Source organism: Babylonia areolata, chromosome 25, assembly GCF_041734735.1.
Source record: "Babylonia areolata isolate BAREFJ2019XMU chromosome 25, ASM4173473v1, whole genome shotgun sequence".
NCBI classification, from domain to species: Eukaryota; Metazoa; Mollusca; class Gastropoda; order Neogastropoda; family Buccinidae; genus Babylonia; species Babylonia areolata.
Genome location: NC_134900.1, coordinates 8563814 through 8580239, shown reverse-complemented (window position 1 = coordinate 8580239; position 16426 = coordinate 8563814). Strand labels below are relative to the sequence as shown.

Genomic DNA, 16426 nt, shown 5'->3' with positions numbered 1-16426 from the left:
GACCAATGCTTAGACCCAATGCAACAGTCAGACGTGGAGAACCTGCCAAATGTTAATTATGTTCCGGAAGTATAACGCTGTATCTTTTTATTCATTCTACTTTCATTTTTTAGCTGGCCAATTGACGTCAACCTAACGTGTTGAGTTTCTTCTAGAATAGGGAAGTACAGGAATATGATGTTCCTTTATTCATTTATTTTCTTTTCTGGTTGACCAACTGCCGTCAGCCTACCGTAGAGCTTCTTCAAGAAGAGGGAGGTGCCACAGCACTTTATTTCATTTATTTCAATTTTATTCCAGTGGACCCTTTGACGTCAGCCTACCGTAGAGCTTGTTCAAGAAGAGGGAGATACCACAGCACTTTATTTCATTTACTTCAATTTTATTCCAGTGGACCCTTTGACGTCAGCCTACCGTAGAGCTTCTTCAAGAAGAGGGAGGTGCCACAGCACTTTATTTCATTTATTTCAATTTTATTCTAGTGGACCCATTGCTGTCAGCCTACCATAGAGCTTCTTCAAGAAGAGGAAGGTGCCACAGCACTTTATTTCATTTATTTCAATTTTATTCTAGTGGACCCATTGCTGTCAGCCTACCATAGAGCTTCTTCAAGAAGAGGAAGGTGCCACAGCACTTTATTTCATTTATTTCAATTTTATTCCAGTGGACCCTTTGCCGTCAGCCTACCGTAGAGCTTCTTCAAGAAGAGGGAGGTTCCACAGCACTTGACCACACCCTCGGCCATGATGGCAATGCGGTCACCCAGGAGGTCTGCTTCGTCCATGAAGTGGGTGGACAGTAGCATTGTCCGCCCCTTGCGGTGGCGCTGCAGGATGTCCCATGTCTGGCGCCGTGCCCCAGGGTCCATGCCTGCTGTCGGCTCGTCCAGGATCACAATCTGCACATGTGGAGAAAGTTGAAGGGAGACTTTGAAATGAATCAATAAGTTAACTCTTTCTATACTAAGGTATGCTCTAGTGCATCTCATGTGCAGAACGCTTTGTTACTGCAGTATACTATTGTGTACCGCGAGTTAAAAAATTTGTAGTTTGTAGGTTAACGGTCTTGTGTGGAACTACACAGCACAGTTCTGTTCAACGGTCACCCAAAAATGCACCTGTACTTTTATTGTGGCTGAGAATGCCTTTGTTTCAGTACAATACATGCGAGTGTACAGTCACCCAACTCTTCATTCTCGCTCACTCGCTTGATAAGATGGTGTCTCTGTCAACTTCAGCAAGTACTGTGGTTCAAAGTCGATGCAAACTCAGCATGTTTCCCTTCAGAAAGTGATAGATGCTGTCACGACTGCTGGCTCTGGTGTTGATAAAGATGAATCTTTAGACACTGATGAGTGGACCCATGACAGTTCTAGCAAGGATGAAAGTGGCGAAAGTGTTGGCAGTGAAACACAAGGACAGTGACTCTGCAGCAGATGAACATGTAGCTGTTGCTGATGTTGCTGAAGGCCAAGACTTGAATAAGAAACAGTCTCGGGAGTTTCTCATGCAAGACTGGCACAGAAACTTATCGGTTTTTTCCGATATTTTTAGTACTCCACACTAATAACCAGTGCAGCATGTGCATGTGTGTGAGTCAGTGTGTGTGTGAATCAGTTTGTATGTGAGTGAGTGTGTGTGTGTATCAGTTTCTATTTATCCAGGTGACACTGATACTGATTTTATAGTGGACATCCGCTGTGCATTCATATTTGCCCATTCAATTGCTACAATTATGAAGTGTCTGTGGTTACAAAAGACTACATCTGTGAAACTTCTGTTATATGAGAAAAACTCACTCCCTTTATGTCAGTTGTAAAAAACATGGATTTTTTTTCAAAATATGATAAATCAGTCAATAATAAACTGAGCGCTTTGAAACTTTGCCAAGTTTTAGTCCATTCTACTCTATAAATTAACACAGAATTTCACAGCTTTATGTACTTGCATTCTTTTTTTTAATATATTTTTCTTGTGACATAAACAAATGGCCAGCACAGAAAGTATACTGAAGAAAGTTACTGGGCAGTCTAGAATGAGTTCATATTCAATGCATTTTGGCTGTGGACACGTACACACACATCAGGACTTTGGGTGAGTGTTCATAAGCAATTGGGCAAGAGTAATCTGCATAAAGACAACAAACAGATTTCACCAAATGACATCAGATTCACAAGGATTTTGAAATGGGAATAATGAGAAATGGGAATAATGAGTGAGTATGCTGGCCTTCAATGCTGTGTGTCAATGTCTTCTGCACACAAACAAATACAAAACAAAACAAGGCACGCTGACAAACAAATACAAATCAAGCGTTGTGCACACAAATACAAAACACAATAAGAATCACGGACAAACACAAACCAAGGCACACAAACAAAAATAAAAAACCAAGGCGCACAAACAAAAACAAAACAAAACAAAACAAGGCACACAAACAAATATAAAACAAGACAAGACACACAAATATAAAACAAAACAAGGCACACAAACAAACATAAAACAGAACAAGGCACACAAACAAATATAAAACAAAACAAGACACACAAATACAAAACAAAACAAGGCACACAAACAAATACAAAACAAGACAAGGCACACAAATACAAAACAACACAAGGCACACAAACAAATATAAAACAAGACAAGACACACAAATATAAAACAAAACAAGGCACACAAACAAACATAAAACAGAACAAGGCACACAAACAAATATAAAACAAGACAAGGCACACAAACAAATACAAAACAAGACAAGGCACACAAACAAATACAAAACAAAACAAGGCACACAAATACAAAACCAAACAAGGCACACAAATACAAAACCAAACAAGGCACAAAAACAAATATAAAACAAAACAAGGCACACAAACAAATAGAAAACCAAACAAGGCACACAAATATAAAACAAAACAAGGCACACAAACAAATACAAAACAAGACAAGGCACACAAATACAAAACAAAACAAGACACACAAACAAATACAAAACCAAACAAGGCACACAAATACAAAACCAAACAAGGCACAAAAACAAATATAAAACAAAACAAGGCACACAAACAAATAGAAAACCAAACAAGGCACACAAACAAATTCCAAACAAACAAAACACAGAGCAAAACCAAACACAACCTTTCTTCAGTGCACCCTAACCCGCAGCTTCTTGTTGTTCAACTATGTACCACACTCTACGGCCACCAATTCCTGGAACAAAATTCTGTTCAAACCCAAACCAACTCAAACAAAAAGCCAGCACAACAATGACAGTCAACAAACATGCCAGCCCCCTGTCTCTTTCCCCAACGGCAAAAAGCTTACCTTGGATCCCCCGATCAGGGCAATGCCTACACCCAGTTTGCGCTTCTGGCCGCCAGACAGGGTGTGTGACTGGGCAGACCTCTTGGACTCCAGCCCCACCTCCTTGGCCATGTGGGCCACAGCCGCTGAGATCTCTGACCGTGGACAGCCCTTCAGCTGTCGGTGCCAGACATGGAAAATGTACGTGAGCTGATCTCCACTCATGGTTACGTTTAGCATCACACACAGAAAGTGATGTTTCACATTTAGGACACACAGAGGCTGCATTCATAAATTGTGAGCTGATATCTTCTTTAAGTGTCACACACAGAAAGTGAATTTCAAATTTACGTTACACAGATGCTACATTCATTCCAAAATCCAAAGAATCTGTTTCTCAGAGAAAAAACAAGAAGAAGAAAAAAAAAACACAGCTTGTCGATCATGTAGTATGGTGCATTATATGACATTATACCACTTAATCCTTGTTACAACTGAGCGCTCACCAGCAGCTGTAAAACACCTGCATTCTCTTGCTGCTGAGCACCCACCAATGCCCACTAAACACCTGCATTTCTTGCTGCTGAGCGCCTGCCAATGCCCACTAAACACCTGCATTCTCTTGCTGCTGAGCGCCCACCAATGCCCGCTAAACACCTGCATTCTCTTGCTGCTGAGCGCCCACCAATGCCCACTAAACACCTGCATTCTCTTGCTGCTGAGCGCCCACCAATGCCCACTAAACACCTGCATTCTCTTGCTGCTGAGCGCCCACCAATGCCCACTAAACACCTGCATTCTCTTGCTGCTGAGCACCCACAATTGCCCGCTAAACACCTGCATTCTCTTGCTGCTGAGTGCCCACCAATGCCCACTAAACACCTGCATTCTCTTGCTGCTGAGCGCCCACCAATGCCCACTAAACACCTGCATTCTCTTACTGCTGACTGCCCACCAATGCCCGCTAAACACCTGCATTCTCTTGCTGCTGAGCGCCCACCAATGCCCACTAAACACCTGCATTCTCTTGCTGCTGAGCACCCACCAATGCCTGCTAAACACCTACATTCTCTTGCTGCTGAGCACCCACCAATGCCCACTAAACACCTGCATTCTCTTGCTGCTGAGTGCCCCAAAATGCCCGCTAGACACCTGCATTCTCTTGCTGCTGAGCACCCACCAATGCCCACTAAACACCTGCATTCTCTTGCTGCTAAGCACCCACCAATGCCCACTAAACACCTGCATTCTCTTGCTCCTGAGCACCCACCAATGCCCGCTAAACACCTGCATTCTCTTGCTGCTGAGCGCCTGCCAATGCCCGCTAAACACCTGCATTCTCTTGCTGCTGAGCACCCACCAATGCCCACTAAACACCTGCATTCTCTTGCTGCTGAGCGCCTGCCAATGCCCGCTAAACACCTGCATTCTCTTGCTGCTGAGCGCCCACCAATGCCCACTAAACACCTGCATTCTCTTGCTGCTGAGCGCCCACCAATGCCCACTAAACACCTGCATTCTCTTGCTGCTGAGCACCCACAATTGCCCGCTAAACACCTGCATTCTCTTGCTGCTGAGCGCCCACCAATGCCCACTAAACACCTGCATTCTCTTGCTGCTGAGCACCCACCAATGCCCACTAAACACCTGCATTTCTTGCTGCTGAGCGCCTGCCAATGCCCACTAAACACCTGCATTCTCTTGCTGCTGAGCACCCACCAATGCCCACTAAACACCTGCATTTCTTGCTGCTGAGCGCCTGCCAATGCCCACTAAACACCTGCATTCTCTTGCTGCTGAGCGCCCACCAATGCCCACTAAACACCTGCATTCTCTTGCTGCTGAGCGCCCACCAATGCCCACTAAACACCTGCATTCTCTTGCTGCTGAACGCCCACCAATGCCCACTAAACACCTGCATTCTCTTGCTGCTGAGCGCCCACCAATGCCCACTAAACACCTGCATTCTCTTGCTGCTGAGCACCCACAATTGCCCGCTAAACACCTGCATTCTCTTGCTGCTGAGTGCCCACCAATGCCCACTAAACACCTGCATTCTCTTGCTGCTGAGCGCCCACCAATGCCCACTAAACACCTGCATTCTCTTACTGCTGACTGCCCACCAATGCCCGCTAAACACCTGCATTCTCTTGCTGCTGAGCGCCCACCAATGCCCACTAAACACCTGCATTCTCTTGCTGCTGAGCACCCACCAATGCCTGCTAAACACCTACATTCTCTTGCTGCTGAGCACCCACCAATGCCCACTAAACACCTGCATTCTCTTGCTGCTGAGTGCCCCAAAATGCCCGCTAGACACCTGCATTCTCTTGCTGCTGAGCACCCACCAATGCCCACTAAACACCTGCATTCTCTTGCTGCTAAGCACCCACCAATGCCCACTAAACACCTGCATTCTCTTGCTCCTGAGCACCCACCAATGCCCGCTAAACACCTGCATTCTCTTGCTGCTGAGCGCCTGCCAATGCCCGCTAAACACCTGCATTCTCTTGCTGCTGAGCACCCACCAATGCCCACTAAACACCTGCATTCTCTTGCTGCTGAGCGCCTGCCAATGCCCACTAAACACCTGCATTCTCTTGCTGCTGAGCGCCCACCAATGCCCACTAAACACCTGCATTCTCTTGCTGCTGAGCGCCCACCAATGCCCACTAAACACCTGCATTCTCTTGCTGCTGAGCACCCACAATTGCCCGCTAAACACCTGCATTCTCTTGCTGCTGAGCGCCCACCAATGCCCACTAAACACCTGCATTCTCTTGCTGCTGAGCACCCACCAATGCCCACTAAACACCTGCATTCTCTTGCTGCTGAGCACCCACCAATGCCCACTAAACACCTGCATTCTCTTGCTGTTGAGCGCCTGCCAATGCCCACTAAACACCTGCATTCTCTTGCTGCTGAGCACCCACCAATTCCCGCTAAACACCTGCATTCTCTTGCTGCTGAGTGCCCACCAATGCCCACTAAACACCTGCATTCTCTTACTGCTGAGTGCCCACCAATGCCCGCTAAACACCTGCATTCTCTTGCTGCTGAGCGCCCACCAATGCCCACTAAACACCTGCATTCTCTTACTGCTGAGTGCCCACCAATGCCCGCTAAACACCTGCATTCTCTTGCTGCTGAGTGCCCCAAAATGCCCGCTAGACACCTGCATTCTCTTGCTGCTGAGCACCCACCAATGCCCACTAAACACCTGCATTCTCTTGCTGCTAAGCACCCACCAATGCCCACTAAACACCTGCATTCTCTTGCTCCTGAGCACCCACCAATGCCCGCTAAACACCTGCATTCTCTTGCTGCTGAGCGCCCACCAATGCCCACTAAACACCTGCATTCTCTTGCTGCTGAGCACCCACAATTGCCCGCTAAACACCTGCATTCTCTTGCTGCTGAGCGCCCACCAATGCCCACTAAACACCTGCATTCTCTTGCTCCTGAGCACCCACCAATGCCCGCTAAACACCTGCATTCTCTTGCTGCTGAGCACCCACAATTGCCCGCTAAACACCTGCATTCTCTTGCTGCTGAGCGCCCACCAATGCCCACTAAACACCTGCATTCTCTTGCTGCTGAGCGCCTGCCAATGCCCACTAAACACCTGCATTCTCTTGCTGCAGAGCACCCACCAATGCCCACTAAACACCTGCATTCTCTTGCTGTTGAGCGCCTGCCAATGCCCACTAAACACCTGCATTCTCTTGCTGCTGAGCACCCACCAATTCCCGCTAAACACCTGCATTCTCTTGCTGCTGAGCACCCACCAATGCCCACTAAACACCTGCATTCTCTTACTGCTGACTGCCCACCAATGCCCACTAAACACCTGCATTCTCTTACTGCTGAGTGCCCACCAATGCCCACTAAACACCTGCATTCTCTTGCTGCTGAGCGCCCACCAATGCCCACTAAACACCTGCATTCTCTTGCTGCTGAGCACCCACCAATGCCCGCTAAACACCTGCATTCTCTTGCTGCTGAGCGCCTGCCAATGCCCGCTAGACACGTGCTTGCTACAGGCACAGCAGTCGTTTACATGAATGAGGTTCTCATGAGAGCCATTGCCTTCTTTTTACCACTTCCTGTCAAACAGCGAAGGTTTTGAATTTCAAACGTTGTAAAGTAAGTCTGATGACTGTCCAGAGCTTTTGTGTACGCTTAACGACAATTCTCAAGCAATTTTGAAGCGTTTGAATGATTTCAGTGCAAAAATCTTGTAAAAACTTAATGTACTGACTAATCTAGATATCAACTGACTGAGTCTAGAAGAACAGACTATACATACGTACATACAAACATACATGCATGCACACACACACACACAAACATAATTAATCAAAGGTAGTTCTGAATTGAACAGATGAATCTCCAGGTTGGTTTTGAAGAGGGAAATGAACTAGGAAGTGAAATGGGAGCGTCTTAATTAATATGGCAAGAAGTTACATTCAATTATGTAGATATTCCCCCCACCCTCCACACCATTACCACTGAGCCCCCCCCCCCCTCCTCCACCCCAACAACAACAACAAAAATAGAGTTAAACACTACATAACAGTATTGGCAGGTGTGGGGATGTTAACGTCAGCAAGACACTCTCCACTATAATCAAATTCTAACCCATATATTTGTGACAGCAGCTGCCTCCTCTGCTGTTCTGGTAGTCATAGCTGGACATGACTGTCATACATACCCGGGCAAAGAAGGTGAGGTGTTCATCAACAGTGAGAGAATCGAAGAGAATGTTGTGCTGGGGACAGAGGCCCAGGTTGCTGCGCACATTGGTGATGTCTGTGCGGATGTCGTAGCCATTGACGTAGGCTGTTCCGGACGTGGGGGGAATGAACCCTGAAAATCAAACAAGGGTGGAATACATGGCATACATTCGTAAACTTCGTGTGGTCACTGATTTACAGGGCTTACAGAAACACTGCAACAAGGCAGCAGACTTTGGAGATCAGCACATGCATGCATACACATGTACACACATGTGGAATACCACAAAATAACACACCAGCACACAGACACAAGCAACACAAGCACACACATACACACAACAACACAAAAATCAAACACGACACACACACACACAGAGCAAGAAAGCACAATCACTAACAACACAAAAACACACACACACATGTGCAACACACACACATACACATATGCGCAAGCAAACACACAAACACGCGCGTGCTGTGCGCGCACACACACACACACACACTCACACAGACACACACAGAGAATAAACACTAAGGGAGAGCACCTGTCAGCATGGACATGGTGGTTGTCTTCCCTGCACCATTATGACCCAGCAGAACGGTGATCTGGCCTTCATACATGGTCAGGGTGGAATCTTTCACCGCCACTTTGTTGTCAAACACCTGAAGACATTCCAGCAACCAAAATGTAAGGCCAAAGAAATCACATTTTCAGTCATGACTGTCATATCAAAGTGAGAACATCACAATATTCTCTCTCAAATGCACACAAAATAATATATCTACTCACCACACTGTCAGTAACAATTATAAATAACATACACATGATGTCTACCATGAACACAGACTACAGATGAACAGAAAGACTGTCTCTCAAAATTCTTACATATTCATAAGTAAACAGCTCCTGCACACATACATACCAGTAGACAAGCAAGGAAGGGCGTACAGTTATGCACATATACATAAACACACATTCTAATTATCCCACTCTGCTCTGACCCCCTCCCATCCCACACATCTCCTTTACTCACAATGTCCAACCCACCTTTCTTTCTACTCTGTTACTTGAAGGTTTTCTTTATGTAGTTACTTTTAATGCACACACACACACACACACACACACACACACACACATACACACTCAAACACACACATACAGACACAGACACAATATACACAAGACAGACAATAAACTGGTCACCAGGATAGTTCATGTATATCAGAAGCAAAGTAAATCTTCAGTACATGATTAACAATGTTGGTAGCAGGAAATAGTTATACAAGAAGTTATTGTAGCAGATATACGTAAAACTGATAAAATCAAATATATTCACCTTCACTCGCAAACACACCACACAAACATGTATTTGATATTTATGGATTGTTGATCTCACTGTTGTAATTCATCATTTCTCTGTCAACCCCCCTTGAACACAAAGACAGAAAGAAGGAGAACAGCACACACTGTGCACACACACAGTTGCTCACCTTTCTCAAATGCACCATACTGATGCCCGCAGGCAGACCGCTCGGCTCACGCTCAAAGTGACGGTCACCTGTGGCACCCCTGGTCTTTTCATGCAACGACATTCTCCTCTGCCGTCCACCCCCACACCAGTATGATGGCTGCATTATGACACATGAAAAACAATTTACTTTTATGGGATTGAGAAGTTTCCTGTTCCTCCTAATCTACAGAGAAATATCGCACAAGAGCTCCCAGTTCTTCAGCCGTACAAACCTAACATTCACAGCCTTTGTCAGTCTCTCACAGGCCCTCTCTCACATCCTTTAAAACAAGTCTGAAAAATGTTCCTTTTCAAGCAGACTGTACAAAATTTTCCCCTCCAGAGACAGGTGCAGTAGAGTGGTAGGCCTGTCTTCACTGGTGACCCAATGACATCAGCAGAAGTCAAGGTACAGGTAACAGGTAACTACATAAAACAGCAACAAATTTCGTGAGCTGTATTCTATGCATCTATTTCTTCTATGGATGTGTGTGTGTGTGTGTGTGTGTGTGTGTGTGTGTGTGTATGTATATATGTCTGTGTCTGTCTGTGTGTATATGTGTCTGTGTGCACATGCATGTGTGTGTTTGTATGTCATGGTTTCTGAGTTAAGTATCATTCTAAAGCACTCTGAGCTGGTTGAAAACGCAAAACAAATGTAATGTTATGATAAATATATATATATATATATATATATATATATATATATACACACCTGGAAGAGAAAGTACCATGGGTAGGGCACACCATACATACCTGGAAGGGAAAGTACCAGGGCCGGGGCACACCATAGGTGCCAGGGCGCACATTGTCCAGGTACCAGGTGAGGATGAAGAGGATCACAGTGTCAATCACAAGCATCACCATGGCATGCATCAGGGAAAAGTTGTCGTCCACACTGGCTGGCTCTGTGAAGCCGTCCCACTGAGCCCCCTTCCCTGGCCGCATCATCATCATACTACACTGAGGCTCTTCATCATCATACTACACTGAGGCTCTTCATCATCATACTACACTGAGCCTCTTCATCATCATACTACACTGAGGCTCTTCATCATCATACTACACTGAGGCTCTTCATCATCATACTACACTGAGCCTCTTCATCATCATACTACACTGAGGCTCTTCATCATCATACTACACTGAGGCTCTTCATCATCATACTACACTCAGCCTCTTCATCATCATACTACACTCAGCCTCTTCATCATCATACTACACTGAGGCTCTTCATCATCATACTACACTGAGGCTCTTCATCATCATACTACAATGAGCCTCTTCATCACCATACTACACTCAACCCCCTTCATCACCATACTACACTCAGCCCCCTTCATTGCCATACTACACTCAGCCCCCTTCATTGCCATACTACACTCAGCCCCCTTCATCACCATACTACACTCAGCCCCCTTCATTGCCATACTACACTCAACCCCCTTCATCACCATACTACACTCAGCCCCCTTCATCACCATACTACACTCAGCCCCCTTCATTGCCATACTACACTCAGCCCCCTTCATCATCATACTACACTGATCCCCCTTCATCACCATACTACACTCAACCCTCTTCATCATCATGCTACACTGATCCCCCTTCATCACCATACTACACTCAACCCTCTTCATCATCATGCTACACTCAGCCCCCTTCATTGCCATACTACACTCAGCCCCCTTCATCATCATACTACACCCTGTTTACTAACAAGCACTGATCCGTTTTAACCAACAACGAATGCGTCCTCTTAATTAGCAACAAATGTGCCCTCTTAACTGACTACCAATTACCAATGTGCCCTCTTAACCAACAACCAATGTGCCCTCTTAACCAACAACCAATGTGCCCTCTTAACCAACAACCAATGTGCCCTCTTTACCAACAACCAATGTGCCCTCTTAACCCACAACCAATGTGCCCTCTTTACCAACAACCAATGTACCCTCTAACCCACAATCAATGTGCCCTCTTTACCAACAACCAATGTGCCCTCTTAACCCACAACCAATGTGCCCTCTTTACCAACAACCAATGTACCCTCTAACCCACAATCAATGTACCCTCTTTACCAACAATCAATGTGCCCTCTTTACCAACAACCAATGTGCCCTCTTAACCAACAACCAATGTACCCTCTTAACCCACAATCAATGTGCCCTCTTAACCCACAACCAATGTGCCCTCTTAACCCACAATCAATGTGCCCTCTTAACCAACAACCAATGTACCCTCTTAACCCACAATCAATGTGCCCTCTTTACCAACAACCAATGTGCCCTCTTAACCAACAACCAATGTACCCTCTTAACCCACAATCAATGTGCCCTCTTTACCAACAACCAATGTACCCTCTTAACCCACAATCAATGTGCCCTCTTAACCCACAATCAATGTACCCTCTAACCCACAATCAATGTGCCCTTTTTACCAACAATCAATGTACCCTCTAACCCACAATCAATGTGCCCTCTTAACCCACAATCAATGTGCCCTCTTTACCAACAATCAATGTACCCTCTAACCCACAATCAATGTGCCCTCTTAACCCACAATCAATGTGCCCTCTTTACCAACAACCAATGTACCCTCTTAACCCACAATCAATGTGCCCTCTTTACCAACAACCAATGTGCCCTCTTAACCAACAACCAATGTGCCCTCTTAACCAACAACCAATGTACCCTCTTAACCCACAATCAATGTGCCCTCTTTACCAACAACCAATGTGCCCTCTTTACCAACAACCAATGTGCCCTCTTAACCAACAACCAATGTACCCTCTTAACCCACAATCAATGTGCCCTCTTTACCAACAATCAATGTACCCTCTGAACCCACAACCAATGTGCCCTCTTAACCCACAATCAATGCCCTCTTAACCCACAACCAATGTACCCTCTTAACCCACAATCAATGTGCCCTCTTAACCCACAATCAATGCCCTCTTAACCCACAATCAATGTGCCCTCTTAACCCACAATCAATGTGCCCTCTTTACCAACAATCAATGTGCCCTCTTTACCAACAATCAATGTACCCTCTTAACCCACAACCAATGTGCCCTCTTAACCCACAATCAATGCCCTCTTTACCAACAATCAATGTGCCCTCTTAACCCACAACCAATGTGCCCTCTTAACCCACAACCAGCGCTGTCCACCCACCTGTTCCCTCATATAGGCCAATGGTCTTGATGCCATAAGACATGGCCATATTGAAGAGAACACAGGCACCAAGTTTCTCCAACAGTGTGAGGGTTTCATAGTTCTGCTCCAGGAAGAAGTAGGGGAAGAACACCATGAAGAACAGGATCCCTGCCAAGGCTGCCGCTACGTTGGCTGTGAGAAAACACAGGAAATCAGACCATTGAAATGATTTCAGGGCTGGCTTCTCCCTAAAATGATCAAGGAACAAACACTAGGGGACACCAGGAAATGTATGGTAAAGTGCCAAAAAAAAAATCACCTTTTCAAAAGATTCCTGGACCAGTTACCATATTAGTGCTGAATCTTTCCCAAGGTGAAGTCAAACTAAGCATGCAAGTGTGGTAGCAAGAGTTCTGAAATAACATTCTATGAAAAACTTAGTTTGAAACAGTCTGTACAATCACACAATATGGATCTCACATTACTAACAATTTAAAGTAACTGTAGACAAAGACACTGACTGGCATACCTTTGCTGACAAAAGTGCTGACCAGGAAAGTGAAGGCGATGATGCTGATGGAATAGAGGACAAGGAAGACGAAGATGAGGGAGGGGTCACTGTAGACAAGGACAGATGGCTTGCTCCCCAGCTTGACTGACATGAGGAGCGTATAAACGGCACTGGCTATGACCAGATAGAAGAAGAACAGCAGGAACCATGATGTCCAGTGTGCAGCTGAAGACATCCCCATCAACTTCATCGACTCCTGCCAGAGAAGAACAGTATTCAATGGCAATATGAAAGGCAACAAACCCCTGCAAGAGGAGAACAGTGTTCAATGGCAATATGAAAGGCAACAAACCCCTGCAAGAGAAGAACAGTGTTCAATGGCAATATGAAAGGCAACAAACCCCTGCAAGAGGAGAACAGTATTCAATGGCAATATGAAAGGCAACAAACCCCTGCAAGAGGAGAACAGTGTTCAATGGCAATATGAAAGGCAACAAACCCCTGCAACAGGAGAACAGTGTTCAATGGCAATATGAAAGGCAACAAACCCCTGCAAGAAGAGAACAGTGTTCAATGGCAATACAAAAGGCAACAAACCCCTGCAAGAGGAGAACAGTGTTCAATGGCAATATGAAAGGCAACAAACCCCTGCAAGAGGAGAACAGTGTTCAATGGCAATATGAAAGGCAACAAACCCCTGCAAGAGGAGAACAGTGTTCAATGGCAATACAAAAGGCAACAAACCCCTGCAAGAAGAGAACAGTGTTCAATGGCAATATGAAAGGCAACAAACCCCTGCAAGAGAAGAACAGTGTTCAATGGCAATATGAAAGGCAACAAACCTCTGCAAGAGAAGAACAGTGTTCAATGGCAATATGAAAGGCAACAAACCCCTGCAACAGGAGAACAGTGTTCAATGGCAATATGAAAGGCAACAAACCTCTGCAAGAGAAGAACAGTGTTCAATGGCAATATGAAAGGCAACAAACCCCTGCAAGAGGAGAACAGTGTTCAATGGCAATATGAAAGGCAACAAACCCCTGCAAGAGGAGAACAGTGTTCAATGGCAATATGAAAGGCAACAAACCCCTGCAAGAAGAGAACAGTGTTCAATGGCAATATGAAAGGCAACAAACTCCTGCAAGAGGAGAACAATGGCAATATGAAAGGCAACAAACCCCTGCAACAGGAGAACAGTGTTCAATGGCAATACAAAAGGCAACAAACCCCTGCAAGAGGAGAACAGTGTTCAATGGCAATATGAAAGGCAACAAACCCCTGCAAGAGGAGAACAGTGTTCAATGGCAATATGAAAGGCAACAAACCCCTGCAAGAGGAGAACAGTGTTCAATGGCAATATGAAAGGCAACAAACCCCTGGAAGAGGAGAACAGTGTTCAATGGCAATATGAAAGGCAACAAACCCCTGCAAGAGGAGAACAGTGTTCAATGGCAATATGAAAGGCAACAAACCCCTGCAAGAGGAGAACAGTGTTCAATGGCAATACAAAAGGCAATGAACCACTGTACCAACACTGCAGGCCCTCACTGATGCAAGGAATTAATGTTGTTTTTTTTCCCAAACTAAAAGAAAATAAACAACATCAACAGCCTGTGATAAGTTTATGCTCCTGACTGTAACCTGGCTTGGTCAAGGTGGCACTACACTGTGAAACATGTCACAATCTGTCTTTATTCCTGGCAGTCATGGGTCAGGCCACCATTTCCAGCAAAGCTCCTCTCTGTCCACTCCATGATGTTTTCTGTCCACTTATTTCACCGTCTGCCTCATCTCCTTTTCCCCTGCACTGTTCCCTGAAGAATTATGTTGAAGAGCTTGTCAGATCTTGGCACGTGGCCTAACCATCTCCATGGGTGGGAATGGAAAAAATGTTTCAATCCTGAAAAGAAGGGGTCTGGAGAAAACTGAAAATCTCTGGGCCAGAAATACCATGTGAATGCTTGCCACACAACATTTACACTGCAGGGATGTGCCATTCATGTTCTTTCTTTCCTTCACTTTTTTCAACAAAGTGCCACGGGATGAAGGGAAACAAGTTACTTACTCTTTATTTTAACAGAGATGTGTAACTAGCTCTTGCATGCTTGCTTTTGTCAACGAAGTGGCATGGGTCAGAAGTACAAATATGCATGTTAAGGATCCTGCAATCCATGTCAATGCTCCATGGATTATGGAGACACGAAAATACCCAGCATGCAACAACCATGACAGAGTCATCACCAAATCCATGTTGGATAACAGAAAGAAGAAGTTTAACCCCTAGGCTGCCTATATGATGAGATAACTCATCATTGCAAGCATGTACGCTTCGCTGCCACAATGACGAGATAACTTGTCATCGAAATATTCGGACTTTTCCCTGGTTTGCATTCAGTTCGTTGACGAAAATGCTGGTCGCTTTAGCTTGGGGAATCTTTCTGGATACTATTCATGGCTAGAAACCCCATCTACGTCATGAGGCAGTCCTTTATTTGAATGTTTTGGTCACTGTCGCAGTGTTTTGCCTAGCTCCTTTCCTCGCTCGCTCAACAAAATGTCGGACTGACGCCATGATCAAGACATGCGATCATGGCGAACTAAATCAACCAAGATTGCTTTCTTTAGCTGATGTTCAGAAATAATTAAAGCGTAAATTCGAAGGAGAAGACAGTGATGAACATTTATGGGACGATTTCATAGAAAAAAAAGGGAGCAATCAAGAGATTGGCCAAGATACGACTATCAGTGAGTGATGCCGGCTGCACAACCGTAGCAGACGACACAAACTAACCGAATTATTAGCAGGACACAGTGTTGGCAATTTTCTTGGCACTCAGCCAACGCGGTCTGATGAAAACTGGATAAAGTGATCATGTTAGAGGGGTGAAGAGGAGGGGGGTGGAGACTGAGGGGGTGTGGCCCCACATCCATATTATCGCTTGCGGAGAAGTCACAATGCATTGTGTATCTGTCTCTTTTAAAAAATTTTTATATTGTGGTTGTTCTAGTATAATTTTGTGTGTGCAAATATCCATTTGTCCAGAAAATATGATATTTTACTGCAAATTACCTGACTAATGTTTGCAATGAACAAGTTGAAAATGTGACAAAAAACAAAACACTGATTTCAAAACAACAGCATGTCACTAAAAATATATAAAATGGGAAAACATTATGTGTTTTGTCTTCTTTATTCATCTAC

General features: G+C 45.0%; 1 protein-coding gene across 2 annotated transcripts in view; it reads right to left on the bottom strand.

The window, feature by feature from the left end:
* The window catches only part of LOC143299393 (phospholipid-transporting ATPase ABCA3-like), a 64609-nt gene that overhangs the window by 26258 nt on the left and 21925 nt on the right, over positions 1 to 16426 (bottom strand). For both annotated transcript variants that reach the window (XM_076612568.1, XM_076612567.1), the window contains exons 8-15: positions 13243 to 13480; positions 12732 to 12905; positions 10312 to 10493; positions 9536 to 9673; positions 8590 to 8707; positions 8020 to 8174; positions 3327 to 3482; positions 688 to 898 (exon numbers count right to left, since the gene is read on the bottom strand). In XM_076612568.1, coding sequence (XP_076468683.1) covers positions 688 to 898; positions 3327 to 3482; positions 8020 to 8174; positions 8590 to 8707; positions 9536 to 9673; positions 10312 to 10493; positions 12732 to 12905; positions 13243 to 13480 — 1372 coding nt within the window. The remainder of the gene's footprint in view (positions 1 to 687; positions 899 to 3326; positions 3483 to 8019; positions 8175 to 8589; positions 8708 to 9535; positions 9674 to 10311; positions 10494 to 12731; positions 12906 to 13242; positions 13481 to 16426) is intronic.